The sequence below is a fragment of the Pseudophryne corroboree genome, chromosome 9 (assembly GCF_028390025.1).
Source record: "Pseudophryne corroboree isolate aPseCor3 chromosome 9, aPseCor3.hap2, whole genome shotgun sequence".
Classification (NCBI taxonomy): Eukaryota; Metazoa; Chordata; class Amphibia; order Anura; family Myobatrachidae; genus Pseudophryne; species Pseudophryne corroboree.
In genome coordinates this window covers 330285971-330302403 of record NC_086452.1, presented here as the reverse complement: position 1 = coordinate 330302403, position 16433 = coordinate 330285971, and the positions used below count along the sequence as shown (strand labels likewise).

The 16433-nt window shown below is 42.7% G+C and overlaps 1 protein-coding gene across 3 annotated transcripts in view; it reads right to left on the bottom strand.

The window, feature by feature from the left end:
- The window catches only part of TMEM184B (transmembrane protein 184B), a 326752-nt gene that overhangs the window by 241408 nt on the left and 68911 nt on the right, over window positions 1-16433 (bottom strand). For all 3 annotated transcript variants that reach the window (XM_063940547.1, XM_063940549.1, XM_063940548.1), the window contains exon 3: window positions 1032-1265. In XM_063940547.1, the coding sequence (XP_063796617.1) occupies window positions 1032-1265 (234 nt within the window). The remainder of the gene's footprint in view (window positions 1-1031; window positions 1266-16433) is intronic.

Genomic DNA, 16433 nt, shown 5'->3' with positions numbered 1-16433 from the left:
GATGTTGGGGTCTACTACGTTTTGCCGGCGCTTGGGATTCCGGTAACCAGCATACTGGCACCGGGATCCCATCCAACGGCATGCAGGCAGCGGGGCGAGTGCAAAAGAGCCCCTTGCGGGCATGGTGGCACTCGCCATTTATTCTCCCTCCAGGGGTGTCGTCGACACCCCAACAGGGCGAATAGTTAACGGTATTCCGACTGTCGGGATGCCGACGCCGGTATGGTGAGCGCCGAGATCCCAACAGCCGGCATATCAAATGCCTCCCGGAATGCTGTGTGATACCCACATATATCACACAACAGCTTAACCATACTAAACATTCAAATATAACTTAAAATACCTTTAATTTCACTAAGTTGTCTAATATCTCCACACAATTGTATTCACAGCATATAATGATACGACTCACTGATGACTGTGCACTTTGTTACAAGTTATATAAATGCTGCAGATCAAATGATACTGTACACAATTAGATTTAATTCTTAAAAATGTATCAGATGGTATAAATGTGCGTGGAATTAAATTCTCACCAGTACAAGGTTACTAAGTAGCATATCAGACCTTTGTGTACATACTAGTGATCAGTGTGTGACAAATACAGTAAAAGAAGAAGAAGAAGAAGAAGAAAAGAAAAAAAACAAAGGAAAACCCCATAACCGTTCATTTGACAACTTAATTGAACAGGAGAGTCTTTACTCGTGGATGTTAAAAGCAAGTGGAACATGGTCAAAGAAAAAATAAAAAAAAAGTTGACTTTTTAAGAGTACAGATGCAAGGAAACAAAAAGAAATACATCAGGGGCTAATGTACCATATTTTGCATAGTATTTTGGCGATATAATGTAAATGGTCTAATCTTATGGAGGATGGTTCATAATTCAGAGCAATTGTTAAAGTAGGTAAAACCACAGACAAAAATAAGTAAATAATTAGTTGGAGATTTAATTTAAGTTCAACATTATACATAATTTATTATTTCACCTGCTGAACAAGCCAGAACTTAATTAGGGAGGGGTGGTCAATTACCTGGTGACAAGTGATGAGTAATGCAGTCCAAACAAAGAACCCAGAGATGGCCTGAGCTGTGGTTGTCATAAGGAACATGGGCTGCTCGATAGTAAATGGTTGCTCTTCCAGCGTCCTTGAGAAATTTGGACTCCCAGAGGTTACTGTACCAGGAATGCTAACTGCTGGCAACCCAGTGACCATGCCTGTACCCTCATGAGAGGGGTCACCCACACTGGACATCACCATTGTGTCCTAGAAGAGAGAAAAACAGACAATAATGGAGCAGCCACAAATAGATGGATACTTTCACATAGCCAAAACACAAACTCAGATATGAGAAAGCATAGATCCCACTACCGGACTAAAGGGCTACTCACACCGCAAAGCCTGGTACACTGAAGTGTAGGTGTTCAGTCTTTCCACTACCAAGAAAAGTGGATTTAATCTGCTGAACTAATAACCTTTTTCAGGGTGTTCCCATCAGTAGAGTTATACCAGGAATGATGTATGGTACTTTATTAGTACTAGTAATAATTAAACAAACTACATATAACTGGAAACAGTGGCTGGGATTAACTTCATTTCTGGGGTTGCCCCTATTGTGTGAAGGTACTGCCCCCCCCCTCCCCACCCCCATTGCCAACAAAGGTCATTAAATTATTTTTAACATACTGATGTATAATACCATACCTACCCTTTAAAAAAAAAATTCAGAAATGCAAGGAAAGATAAAACCGTAAAAAAAATAAAAATAAAAGATAATTCTCATGAAACCAATGCATAACCATAAAATTAAAATAGAAAGTCCACAGTAGCCACAGGATAAACATTGGGGTATGAGATAGCATCAGTGGATTGTCACCAATGATCAAAAGCTTTCAGCCTTGCAGAATGCAACAGGCCAGTCAACTATATCCCCACCTCCGGGCTCAGGCAATTCAGTTGTTTTCCAAAGCTCAAGGCAGGAGCATAATAGAGAGCCATAATCAGGCGAGAAGAACACACATGCACACACTTCCGTACAAGACGGAAGAGGTTAGTAGGTGAAAGGATCCTCAAATCAGGTGCATCAGGGTGGGATCCCTGTGGACTTGGGAGAAATTGAGTTAACGATGGTAAGTCTACCATAACTACGTATTTCTCTTGCAGTGCCCACAAATTATCCACCGGATAAACATTGGGATTTCCCAAAACAAATTTAGTGGAGGGGACGCTCCTGACTGGACAGGAGAATCCTTTGCCCGAATGCAGCGTCCTGAGAGCCAAAGGTATCAAAGGCATAACGTCTAATGAATGTGTTTATTGAAGACCATGTGGCTGCCTTACATATCTGTTCAGCTGAAGCACCACGTTATGCTGCCCATGACGGACCTACCTTACGAGTAGAGTGAGCAGAGACATTAGCCGGAATAGTGAGATCAGCTTGAGAATATGCTTCTGAAATAGTCATCCGAAACCACCTCGCCATTGTCTGCTTGTCAGTAGGACATCCTCTCTTGTGAAATCCGTAGAGAACAAAGCGTATCTGTCTTTCTGATGGCACTGGTACGATCTACGTAGATCCTTATGGCACGGACTACGTCCAATGATACAACTCACGCAGAAAGATCTGGCCCTTGAAAAGCCGGTATTACAATTTCTTTGTTACGGTGGAACTTAGACACCACATTAGGAAGATACCCAGATTTGGTTCGGAGAACCGCTTCATCTGGATGAAATATCAGAAAAGGAGGGCGACATAACAATAACCTTAAGTCTGAAACTCTTCTAGCTGAAGCAATAGCCAGTAGAAAGAGAAACTTAGCTGTCAACCATTTAGGATCCACTTGCTTCAGTCATTTAATGGGGCAACTTGAAGCGCCTTTAGGACTAGACTTAGATCCTAAGTAGCTGTAGGAGGAACAAAAGGTGGATGGATGTGAAGCATTCCTTGGAAAAAAGTGTGAATATCCTGTATGTTAGAAATTTTCTTTTGAAACCATACAGTCAATGCTGACACCTGAACTCTCAAGGAAGCCACCCGCAGACCTTTGTCCATTCCTGCCTGAAGGAATGCTAGGACTCTGAAAACTCTTAAAGACCTAGGGTCAAATTTCCTGTCACTGCACCACTGAATATAGGCTTGCCATATTCGGTGATAAATGCAAGCTGAGGATGGTTTCCTTGCTCTGAGCATTGTTTGAATTACCTGTTGTGAGAATCCTCTTGCTTTCAAGATGAAGCCTCATGAGCCACGCCGTCAAAGACAGCCGATCCAGGTGCTTGTAATAGCGAGGACCCTCAGACAGTAGATCTGGATGTTGAGGAAGTAGGAACGGAGTATCCACCGACAGCCTATGCAGATCTGTGTACCAATATCTTCTGGGCAAAGCCAGAGCTATAAGTATCACGACACCCTTTCCTTGTTTTACCTTTCGCATCACCCTGAGCAACAGGGCGATCGGTGGAAACAAACAGGCCAGACGAAAGTCCCATCTTACTGACAGGGCATCCACAAAGGTCGCTATGGGATCCTTTGTCCTTGACCCGTATGCGGGAACTTTGTTGTTCTGACGGGAAGCCATGACATCTACCTCCGGTAACCCCCCCCCCCCCCTCCCCACTTGTCCACCAGAGTCTGGAAGACCTCAGGGTGTAAAGCCCATTCATTTGCATGAATGGCATGTCGACTGAGAAAATCCGCTTCCTAGTTTATGACTCCCAGAATGAACACTGCGGACAAGGATGGATGATGAAGTTCTGCCCACCTTAGCATGCGGCTTACCTCCATCGCTTTTTGGCTGCGAGTTGCTCGCTGAGGATTGAGCTACGCTACTGCCGTTGCATTGTCCGAGCGAATTGAAACTGGTTTTCCCGGAAGACTGTCCTTTGCCTGCCTGGGTGCCATATATATGGCCCGAAGTTCCAAAATATTTATTGGGAGGCGACTTTCTTCCTTGGTCCACTGCCCTTGAAAGGAACTTCTTTCTGACACTGCTCCCCAGCCCTGGAGACTGGCATCCGTTGTCAGAACCTCCCAATCTGAGATCCAAAAGGGTCTCCCCTAAAGACCTGAATCCAATATAGCCCCCAAGTATGTCATCCGTTGTGACGGAACATGGGACTACTTTGCCTAATTTATGAGCCCACCGTTTCTCTGCAAACAAGCTATTGTCTGTTGCAGATGACACTGAAGCAATTCCTGAGATTGCGCCAAGATTAATAAATCGTTGAGGTATGGAAAAAATCCTTATCCACTGCCGACAGAGATAAGCCGCCATTACCACCATAATTTTGGTGAACACTCTTGGATCTGTGGGCAGGCCAAATGGTAGGGCCTGGAACTGAAAGTGTCGCTGGAGGATAGCAAACCTGAAGATAGCACTGATGGAACAGTGCTATAGTGCTATAGGAACATGCAGGTAAGAATCCTGGATATCCAGGGATACCATAAAATCCTCCGGCTCCATGGCCAAAATAATGGAAAATAAAGTCTCCATATGAAAACAAGGCACCCAAATGTACTTGTTCAGCACTTTGAGATTGAGTATGGGCCGAAACAACACATTTGGCTAATGGACTAGAAACGGGTTGGAATAAAAACCTTGTCCTCGTTGCGCAGGAGGAACTGGAATTATCACTCCTGATTGAAGCAAATTCTGAACTGACTCTTGCAAAGCCCTGGCCTTGGTTTCCACTGAAGACAGGCTGTAACAAAAATACCTTTGTGGAGGTTATTTCTTGAAGGCAAATGCATAACCGTGAGATACCGCTTCTTGCACCCAGGCATCTGTGGTGGACTGCTGCTAGATCTGTGCAAAATAAAGAAGTCTACCTCCCACCCTGGGATCCCCTAGGTGGAAGCCCGCACCATCAGACTGATGGCTTATCGTCTGGCTTGGAAACAGGCCCTTTGGTAGCCCAATGCTTTTTATAGTCTTACCAGACTTGTCAGATTGCTTTACCCTGGGTCCGAAAGGGACAAAAAGCTGGAAATCTAGGATTGTATTTGCGTGTGGAAGGAAACTTAATTTTCTTAGAGTCTGCTTCTGACTCCAAAAGACTGTTTAATTCTTTACCAAAAAGAATATCTCCAGTAAAAGGCAAAGACTCTAGAACCTTCTTGGATTCTGAGTCAGCCTTCCATGTACTGCTACTGCTGAGGCTGATTATGGAGAGGAAATAGTACCCATATCCAAGGCGGCTTCTTCCATAGAAATAGCAGCCTGTTTAATATGTGCAATATGGGATTTTTGCTCTCTAGATGCCAATGAAAGAACCTCCTCTAATGCATCAGCCCAGGCTGCCACTGCTTTTGCCATCCAGGCTGAAGCAATGGCTAGTCTTACAATTGCCCCAGACAAGGAGAAAATGATTTTTTTTTAAAAACCATCTATTTTCCTATCTGTAACATTTAATGATGTTGGAGGCAGAGGCAATGTAGATTTTTCGCACCAATCGAATGACATGCATATCTACTTTGGGAGCCACCTCCCTTTTTAAACAGTCCCCAGCTGGAAGAGGATAATGGGAATTCCAATTCTTTGGAATTCTAAACTTCTTACTGGGTATTACCCAAGCCTCTTGCATAATTTCCGTCAGCTGTTCTGACTCAAGAAATTCAGTCCTGACTGTTTTGGAACATTTAAACACAGGTGCCTTAGATTTTAACGAAGGCTCTGCTGCCTCCTCTAAGGATAGAATGGCTTTCACAGCACTAATTAGCTCAGGTATATCCACTGAGTGGAGACCTTCATCCTCGTCTCTATATGCAGACCCGGATTGCAATGAATCCTCATCCTCCGACAAGTCCCCATCTGAAACGTGTAGAATGTGAAGATGTTGTTTCAGGTCTTTATGATTTACTTTCCACAGGCCTTTCAGCCTGTTTTTGTTGAAAGGCTGCAATTTCCTGAACTGGATGTGATAAACCCCAGGAGGAATGTTGCATGTAAGGGTTGACAGGGTAACCTATCCCTGATATAGGAGCTGGCATTATCCGCTCAGCTATATTGGATAATGTCTGTGCAAAAGAAGCCCAAGGGGGCTCAACTTGAACCTGTACCTGCCTTGGATTATTAAAGCGGCTTTGGTGAAAACAAACTATTTACACAATCCATTTTGAACCAGATCCTGAGAGATTAACCTAGCTTTGTAAGACAAACATGAAATCAGTGTTGGTGCTGCTGTGGAGAGTGTATCCTCCTCACCCTTGCCTCTCTTAGACATGATAAACAAATCACACACACACACACACATATGTACAGTGTTGTTAACTACACAATTTGTAACTGAAATCACTTTGAAACTTGTTTAAGTGACATAGAATCCGATCAATCCCTGCTTTGCACCAGCACTGAGGATCAGTATATACACAGAAACTGACAGAAATAGTAAAGTTAGCAATCACACTGGCAATCAGCCACAGGTTATACATTAGTATAATAAGCAATATGAGCACATATTCAACTACATTACCTTTTATATAGAACTTTAAACATATTCAGTCACACAGCGAAAGAAACAGCAGCAATAGTTTACAGACTCATATGCATCAGGCACTTATCCAACTACTCATACTTAATGGTAGGTAGAGACTTCGTGCTGTATCACCCAGCTCAGGAGAGTGGGATACAGGGAGACATCACGCTGCTTCCAGGATCGATCAATACATTTAGTGAACACTGAGTGGATCCAGATGCCAATAGTGTACACAAATGCCCAGTGAACCTATAATGAACAAAGACATCCAAGTGAACACTGACACCTTTGCTGCGACTGGGCCCTTTAGATACACAGCGTCTTAGACAGAAGTGGAAAATCAGCTCATGGCGGGAAACTCGGAGGAAACCGGTCTTGAACCAGGGGATGGGTCGACCAGGGTAGCGTCTTACTCCCCACTGCTGACATCAACCCCAGGGATCGCGGTCTCACATTAATCCCTGGGGCCTAGCGCTAGTGCACCCATGGTGGCAGCCGTGTCAGCGACTGTTCGGTAGTCTCCTCCCCAAAAACAGTGCGGCTGTGTCTTGCGTCTCCCCCACTAAGCGGAACTGACGCCTTACATTCTCCCCGTGCTCCAGTCACAGCCTGGTAACGTCCACTGGACTTGCTAGTACATCAACACAGACGTCCGCCGAAACAGCACTGTAAACGTGGGTAAGTGTTGTTGCGACCCAGGGGAGACTAAGGTGCGTGTAAGACTCTTTTTAGAAAACTCACTCAAAAAAGTAAGACTATAAAAATAAATTTAACAAGCTTATGGCTTCCAAAATCAGCATCCCAAAGATCGTGGTCCGGCTCCTGCCGCACAAACAAAAAAACTGAATTGCTGAGCCAGGAGGCATGGATATAGGGGACTGGCCCGTTGCATTCTGGGAGGCCGAAAGCTTTTGATCGTTGGTGCCAATCAGCTGACGCTACCTCATATCCCAATGTTTATCCTGTGGATAATCTGTGGTCCCTGCAGGAGAAAAGGTGTCTGGTCACGAACACATGTAACCTTCTTGTAATGAAAGTAGTTAATAATCTAAATTATAATGTAATCCCCCAGAATTAAATCTTATTTTTTAGAATTGTTGGTAGGTTGGGGCCAAAGACTCAGGGCATACTTTAACACCCACGGGGCTCAAAATTCCAGCACTATGGATACATTTGAAATAATTTGGTTTCTCAGACTTCATGAACGTGTAGCTTAAACTAAACTACTAATTGCTATACTCAAAGAAACCCCACCCCAAAACTGCTTTAATTTTTCTATTATTTTTCAGAGTTATTGTCCTTTGTATTTTTCTTATACAAATATTTTCACTGTGCGATGTAAATTTGAAAATAGCCTTGATATTTTTGACCCAAGGAATTTCTATGCAAGGATATATGTACTCCTTTCTTTCAACTAGGTAAATGGTGTGTTTTAATATTTAATAAATATTGTATTTTTCCTACTTTAAAACATACTCAAAACTCACTGGTGTGCACTATATAAGTGACAAATAGCCTCTCTAAACAGAGGATCATAAAAGGCAAACCAACCTATGTTAAAACCAGTCACCTGTACAATTCAAAGCCAATGGATATTGGGGGTAATTCCAAGTTGATCGCAGCAGGAATTTTGTTAGCAGTTGGGCAAAACCATGTGCACAAGCAGGGGAGGCAGATATAACATTTGCAGAGAGAGTTAGATTTGGTGGGTTATTTTGTTTCTGTGCAGGGTAAATACTGGCTGCTTTATTTTTACACTGCAATTTAGATTGCAGATTGAACACACCCCACCCAAATCTAACTCTCTGCACATGTTATATCTGCCTCGCCTGCAGTGCACATGGTTTTGCCCAACTGCTGACAAAATTACTGCTGCGATCAACTTGGAATTACCCACATTGGGCGCATAAAATAATATACAATATGCAGACACATTTTAATGAAGACGAGTTGAATGAAGTGTTATTAGTAAGAGCTACAAGAGTTAAAAGACACTTTAAATAGCACACACCACACTGTTGAATTTTTTGCATCTCAACTCTAGCACCTGAAGTACTATAAAGCACTCAGACACATCGAGAACACCATTGCTTACAGTAACCACCATTGGATAATGATATTTGTCCAAGGCATTATTACATATAAAGCTGGGTACACACTGGAGCGATGCAAGGCTGATTTGCCATTTCACAACAAGAAACAGACTACATGCTCAACAAACCTAGCGATATCACTAGTGACCTTGTTTATGCTAATGGAGGATGGAACATGTTCGTACTGTCCTTGATTCATGCAAGAGACGTTTTACTTCAGAATTGCCACAACAAACTTACACACAATCTATATACACTTACAATAATGCCTACAATCATGACTTGCATCACTAATGGTTAGTTGCCTATGACACATTTATATCAGATGCATGGAGAAAAGAAAAATGTACAATGTGACAAGTTGTTACCTTAGCACTCCGCCACAACAAATATAATATTTAAGAACTTTTCAACATTTCTCTTTAAGTAGATAGGTCACCAGAGAAGGCAGTGGGATAATTCAACAGAACAGCTTCAATTAATCAACATAAAACAAGTTTTATATCAATTTGTACACCAAGAGGAACCCAATAGGATAACTAAACAGACGGCATTATTGTCCCACCGCCAGCTCCTTCTTGCTCCTTGAAAGAGCAGAGACAGAAGAAGCACCAGGAAGGGTAATGTGTAGGACTGGACACTGGTGTTGGAGATCTGGCTCTGTATACTAAGGGGGACTTGTACTAAGCAGTGATAAAAGTGGAGAAGTGAGCCAGTGGAAAAGTTGCCCATGGCGGATCCATTCCAACATGCATTTGTCGGAATGGATCCGACAAGCCCTTGTCAATAGAGAGTGGCCAAATCAGACTGTTGGATTTGGTCGGCGTCCGTGCAGCTGCTGTCAGCAGCTCCCAGTGTGAGATCACAGAGAGCCGCACATCACGGCACTCAGCCGTGTAACCCAGCGCCGGGCGGATAGCGCGTTTTTTGATCAATGGTCATTATCACGGTATCAAATTAGGTTTCTGATTTCACAGCCCGAAAACAGACGTGCAATTGTGTGTGACAACGCATGGGATCACGGATAAGTCCCCGACCCCATGTGTTATCGCGGCTCCGACAGCCAGTGATCGCGGATTATGTTATTGGTGCCTAATAATAGTGATACAATTGACCTGCGGTCATTAGGGTGCATCAAACGCCCTGACATTCTGAATGCTTCCTGTCCCTATTCTTAAAATGTTCCTTTTTAGCATAGAAACAACTGTGCAAATTTTTTTTGAAGTATGATTTGACTTAGGTGGTCCACCTCCACACCCAAAAATTGTCTATCTTGGTACTAAAGCACGTGTATTGTATTATACAAAACAACTAACTTTAACAAAACGAAGCCAACTTTTGTATGTGTGCCATGAATGCGTGTCTTACACTGATTTAAGAACATAAGAACATAACAAAGAAAGGGAACAGCATGAAGCCTCATGGGCCTATCGTGGCTGTTCCCATCCAAATCACAAAACATTAATCAAATCATTATTTCTTTTTCAGATTTGTCACATCAGAAATACATTCTTCAGCTAAACAGTGATTTTCTTACGAAAGACATTGGTGAATAAAAAAGAATCTGATGCTTATCAGAATTCACAAACCAATATTCAAGCATTGAATGTTGTCAATGATTGTGCTGAACGTGGTGTCAAGCTTAGTTCAGACTTCTTTTCATCGGCTAAGAAGGAAGAGCACTATCAAAATGTACTCCAAGTAGTTGAAGATGATCGCAAAGAGAGACCAAACTTACGTAAGCCCAGCGGCCAGCAATAAGAGTTTCAACTTTGTAATAAGCCAACTGTAACATGTTGTTCACTGTTCCGTCACTAATTCTGATTATATCTCTTTGTTTAGTTGTTAACAATGAATAAATCACTTTATCATTAACCTACTAAATTGTTTTAAGTCCTTGTATCTGAGAAGTTAAAACAAGTGTTATTGAATTTAAATAATTATCAATCTTTAATCTTCAGGGGCATGGTGGGCCACAAATATCATCACAGATTCTTCAAAATTTGTATGCAATATATTTTTAACAATTCTAAAAAATATAGCATGGGGACAAATCATTTTTCTTGATTTTAAAAATTCATGGGGCGTTTGATGCACCCTAGCGGTCATTGACAGCAGGTAATTGGATAATCCCCCCATAGTGAGTACAGTAGATGGTCATTTTTTCTTTTAACAAAAGGTCCATTACTTCGTTTCACATAATGCAATATGTTATTGTGTTTGCAAACCGCAAAAAGTTGATGACCTGGCCAGTACCAAACTTAATAAAAAATTGTTTAGGTACAGGAAAGGTTATTCTTTCTGCAATGGGCTAAACCAGTGGTTTCCAAACTTTTTTGAATCACGGCGCCCTAGAATATCAGAATTTTTTTTCACGGCACCACAGGCCAAAAATTTCTTATTGAGAAATTTCAAAAGAAATATTACATTAAGTAGATTGCGTTTATATGTCAACCTTAGGGTCATCTGTGTGGTGAGGGACAAGATTTGCTTCTGTTTGGCCACATATTTTATGACTGGCAGCCACCAGCACTGGTTTTGCCTATTATATTGACCATGAATAATTTGAATTGGTCCTGGATCACCAACCCAGGGCACCCCTGCAAGTGTCCCGAGGCACCCTAGGTAGCCCCACGGCACACAGTTTGGGAACCTCTGGGCTAAACATCACCTGAACTTCAACTTAGCAGTAAGAAAACTCCTAAAGCAGTGTACGGTCTAACAGAAGCCAAGGGGATAATCTGGAAACAGATGGAGGGGGGCAATAAACAAGAACTGGTCACTGTCATTAGTATAAACAGAGACAGAGAATACTCACCTGCTGCTGTTTCAAACTCACTTAATAAGCCAAGCCTCACTTTATAATGCACGCCTCTCACAATGAGCACGCTCACTGAGTCTGGTCACTGTTTATATAGTTTCTCAGATAGCTGTTCTATTCAGCCCCTCCTCCTAATCACTTCACAGCTAGATTCAGCCACTCCTCCTCCTAGTTTCTTTTCACACTCTAAGGGCTGTAACACACACTCCGGTTTTTCCCGGATGGCAAAAAGCCGGACAAACTTTGTCCGGCTTTTTGCCATCCGGGAGAAACCGGCAGTGTCTGTCACACAGGACGGCTTTGAGCCGTGTGTGATGCTGTGCGCATGCGCAGCATCAGACACGGCTTCAGAAAAAACCGTTGTGTGTGAAAGCTCCCCTTCACACACATGGTTTACTGGCTCCAAAGGTGAGACCCGGCTGCAACCCGGCAGCCGGGCCAGGCCGGGGCCGTGCAGTGTGAAGGGACCCTAGCCCTCACACTGTTAACTACAATGCCGGCACGGGAAAAAGCCGTCCGGGAGCCGGGTAGTGTGTTTCAGCACTATGAAAGCACAAGTGAAAGCACATAGACAAACACAGCCAAATTCTCACTCCTTTTTCCCACAATATTACAACCCCTATATGGATAGACAGAGAATACTCACCTGCTGCTGTTTCAAACTCACTTAATAAGCCAAGCCTCACTTTATAATGCACGCCTCTCACAATTACCCTTTTCCACCAAAACCACCCATCCAACCCGGGGGATTTGGTGGAAAAGGGGTATTAGATTGAGTGACATATTAGATTAGGAGAGACACCTAAAATGTGCCACACTGGCTTGAAACCCCGTTCACACCGCAGGTTGGCCCCGGGTTAGTCCCTCTCCCAACACTTGGAGATGACATCATCTCCAAACGCCGGTGAACTAGATCTCCCTATGCTTTTAATGTGACCCAAGTCGTGTATTTACACAGCATCATTACCAGTGTCCAACCCTAGTAGCTACCAGGGTCGGATTCCCAGGTAACATGACCTCGCTTATTATTCAGTTACCCTTTCCCACCACACTTGGATTTAAAAGTTTGATGGAAAGGGGATATCACAAAGCCAGGTATGATTCACCTGCTGAGAGAAATGTTGGGAGAGCAGTATTTTTGTATTTATTAGTTTTGTAAAATGCAGTGGCTGTCTGAGAAACCTTCAGCCCTGGATTCAGCTTTTTTAGTATAGGACATGTCGACAAAACAATTTTCATGACCCACTTGATATACAAGTACTTCGAAAATCAGCACAAATCTTTTTCAAGAGTATGCCATCAAACTTATGATGCCTGACAAGAATGTTTTCAGTATGTCCAAGTCAGACAACCTATTTGTTTTGTTTGCCCAAATTAAAACATTTAAATCAATAATACTTAATGCTTACAAAGTATACACAGCGCATTTACCCAAGTGCCAGCATGGTACAATCAATACATTAACCAATCATTTACATAGAAGTTATCCGACTCAGTTCTACGGTGACACCATTCTAAAGACTCATTAATAAAACAAAGTGAACCGAAACCCTGTCTGAAGTTATGCAGTGAGCAAACAATGACGTTCTGCAGGATAAATTCTCTCACCACCAATGTTGATTCAATTGGACTAAATTTTTTAGTCAAGACAAGTAAATTAGTACTTCTCTATTGATTGAACTCACAACAATGAATTTATATTTCTGTGAAAAATGCTGTAAGCACAATTTAGTTTCTGGGTCATGTTATGGGCTTAAGCATATATATTCCAGTAGTGTTTGTGGCAGTGATGCGTTCTGCCCTGAATGGGTATTGGCACTATATCCCCTATACCAGGCCTGGCCTGTGGCTCTCCAGCTGTTGTGAAACTACAAGTCCCAGCATGCCCTGTCGCAGTGTTAGCAATCCTTAATAACAAAACTGTCACAGGGTATGCTGGGATTTGTAGTTTCACAACAGCTGGAAAGCCACAGGTTGGCCAGGCCTGCCCTATACATTACTAAATTCACACCCATATGTTTCATGGGACATGTGTATGTATGTATGTATGTATGTATGTATGTATGTATGTATGTATGTATGTATGTATGTACATACATACACACACTTTCTCACAGAGAAATAAAAGGTTAGAAATCAGATTTCACATACCTGATAAAGCCAACAAAAAGCGCATTGGTAGAGCGTACGTGTGACCCGATGAAGTCACTCAACACTTGAGTTCACGTACACATAAACCTGGGCTTTTATACTGTTTTGCATTTAGTTTTAGAAATTCCAAGGTTGGAATTGTATTTTTATTTAAAAAAAAAAATAAAAAAAAATAAGATTTTAATACCTACCGGTAAATCCTTTTCTCTTAGTCCGTAGAGGATGCTGGGGACACCATAAGAACCATGGGGGGTATAGACGGGATCCGCAGGAGACATGGGCACTTTAAGACTTTCACAGGGGTGTGAACTGGCTCCTCCCTCTATGCCCCTCCTCCAGACTCCAGTTATAAGAACTGTGCCCAGGGAGACGGACATTTCGAGGAAAAGGATTTATTGTTAAACTAAGGTGAGATATTACCAGCTCACACCTCAAACGCCGTACAACATGGCATTTAACAGAACTCCAGTCAACGGCATGAACAATGTCAGCAACAGGCTGACTATAACATAACACAACCCGTGTGTAAACATAACTAATAACCGCAGATAGAGTCCGCACTGGGACGGGCGCCCAGCATCCTCTACGGACTAAGAGAAAAGGATTTACCGGTAGGTATTAAAATCCTATTTTCTCATACGTCCTAGAGGATGCTGGGGACACCATAAGAACCATGGGGTTTATACCAAAGCTCTAGAACAGGCGGGAGAGTGCGGATGACTCTGCAGCACCGATTGACCAAACATGACATCCTCATCAGCCAGGGTATCAAACTTGTAAAACTTTGCAAAAGTGTTTGAACCCGACCAAGTAGCTGCTCGGCAGAGTTGTAATGCCGAGAAACCCCGGACATCCGCCCAGGATGAGTCCACCTTTCTGGTAGAGTGGACCTTCACTGATTTCGGTAACGGTAATCCAGCCATAGAATGAGCATGCTGAATCGTATTACAGATCCAGCGCGCAATAGTCTGTTTGGAAGCAGGCGTCCCAATCTTGTTAGCAGCATACAGGACAAACAGAGCTTCCGTTTTCCTAAGTTGAGCCGTTCTGGTGACATAAATCTTTAAGGCCCTGACCACGTCGAGATATTTTGACTCCACGAAGGCGTCAGTAGCCACTGGTACCACAATAGGCTGGTAAATGTGGAACGATGAAACCACCTTCGGCAGAAATTGTTGACGAGTCCTGCTCTATCTTCATGTAAGATTAAATAAGGACTCTTGTGAGACAAAGCCGCTAACTCAGACACCCGCCTTGCGGATGCAAAGGCCAATAGCATGACCACTTTCCAAGTGAGAAATTTCAACTCTACCTTCTGTAAAGGTTCAAACCAATGTGATTGAAGGAAATGCAACACCGCGTTAAGATCCCATGGTGCCACTGGGGGCACAAATGGAGGTTGGATGTGCAAAACGCCTTTCACGAAAGTCTGAACTTCTGGAAGGAAGGCCAATTGTCTTTGAAAGAAAACCAATAAGGCCGAAATTTGTACTTTAAATCGAACCTAACTTCAGGCCTGGATCCACACCTGCTTGCAGGAAATGGAGAAAACGATCTAGCTGAAATTCTTCCGTAGGAGCCTTCTTGGATTCACACCAAGACACATATTTTCGCTACAAATACGGTGATAATGTTTAGACGTTACTCCTTTTCTAGCCTGATGAAGTGTGGGAATGACTTAACTGGGAATACCCTTTCGGGCTAGCATCCGGCGTTCAACCGCCGAGCTGTCAATCGTAGCCGCGGTAAGTCGTGATATACAGTTGTGCTCATAAGTTTACATACCCTAGCAGAATTTGTGATTTTCTGGCCATTTGTCAGAGAATATGATTGATAACTCACAAACTTTTCTTTCACTCATGGTTAGTGGTTGGGTGAAGGCATTTATTGTCAAACAATTGTGTTTACTCTTTTTAAATCATAATGACAACAGAAACTACCCAAATGACCCTGATCAAAAGTTTACATACCCCAGTTCTTAATACAGTGTATTGCCCCCTTTAACATCAAATGACAGCTTGAAGTCTTTTGTGGTAGTTGTGGATGAGGCTCTTTATTTTCTCAGATGGTAAAGCTGCCCATTCTTCTTGGCAAAAAGCCTCCAGTTCCTGTAAATTCTTGGGCTGTCTTGCATGAATTGCATGTTTGAGATCTCCCCAGAGTGGCTCAATGATATTAAGGTCAGGAGACTGAGATGGCCACTTCAGAACCTTCACTTTATTTTGCTGTAGCCAATGACAGGTCGACTTGGCCTTGTGTTATGGATCATTGTCATGTTGGAACATCCAAGTACTTCCCATGCGCAGCTTCCGGGCTGATGAGTGCAAATTTTCCTCCAGTATTTTCTGATAACATGCTGCATTCATCTTGCCATCAATTTTGACCAAGTTTCTAGTGTCTTTGTAGCTCACACATCCCCAAAACATCAGCGATCCACCTCCGTGTTTCACAGTAGGAATGGTGTACCTATCATCATAGGCCTTGTTGACTCCTCTCCAAATGTAACGCTTATGGTTGTGGCCAAAAAATTCAATTTTGGTCTCATCACTCCAAATGACTTTGTTCCAGAAGTTTTGAGGCTTGTCTCTGTGCTGTTTGGAGTATTGTAAGCGGGATGCTTTGTGGAATTTGCGTAGTAATGGCTTTCTTCTGGCGACTCGACCATGCAGCCTAATTTTTCTTCAAATGCCTCCTTATTGTGCATCTTGAAACAACCACACCACTTTTTTTCAGAGTCCTGTATTTCAGATGAAGTTATTTGTGGATTTTTCTTTGCATCCCAAACAATTTTCCTGGCAGTTGTGGCTGAAATTTTTGTTGGTCTACCTGACCGTGATTTGGTTTCCACAGAATCCCTCATTTTCCACTTCTTAATTAGAGTTTGAACACTGCTGA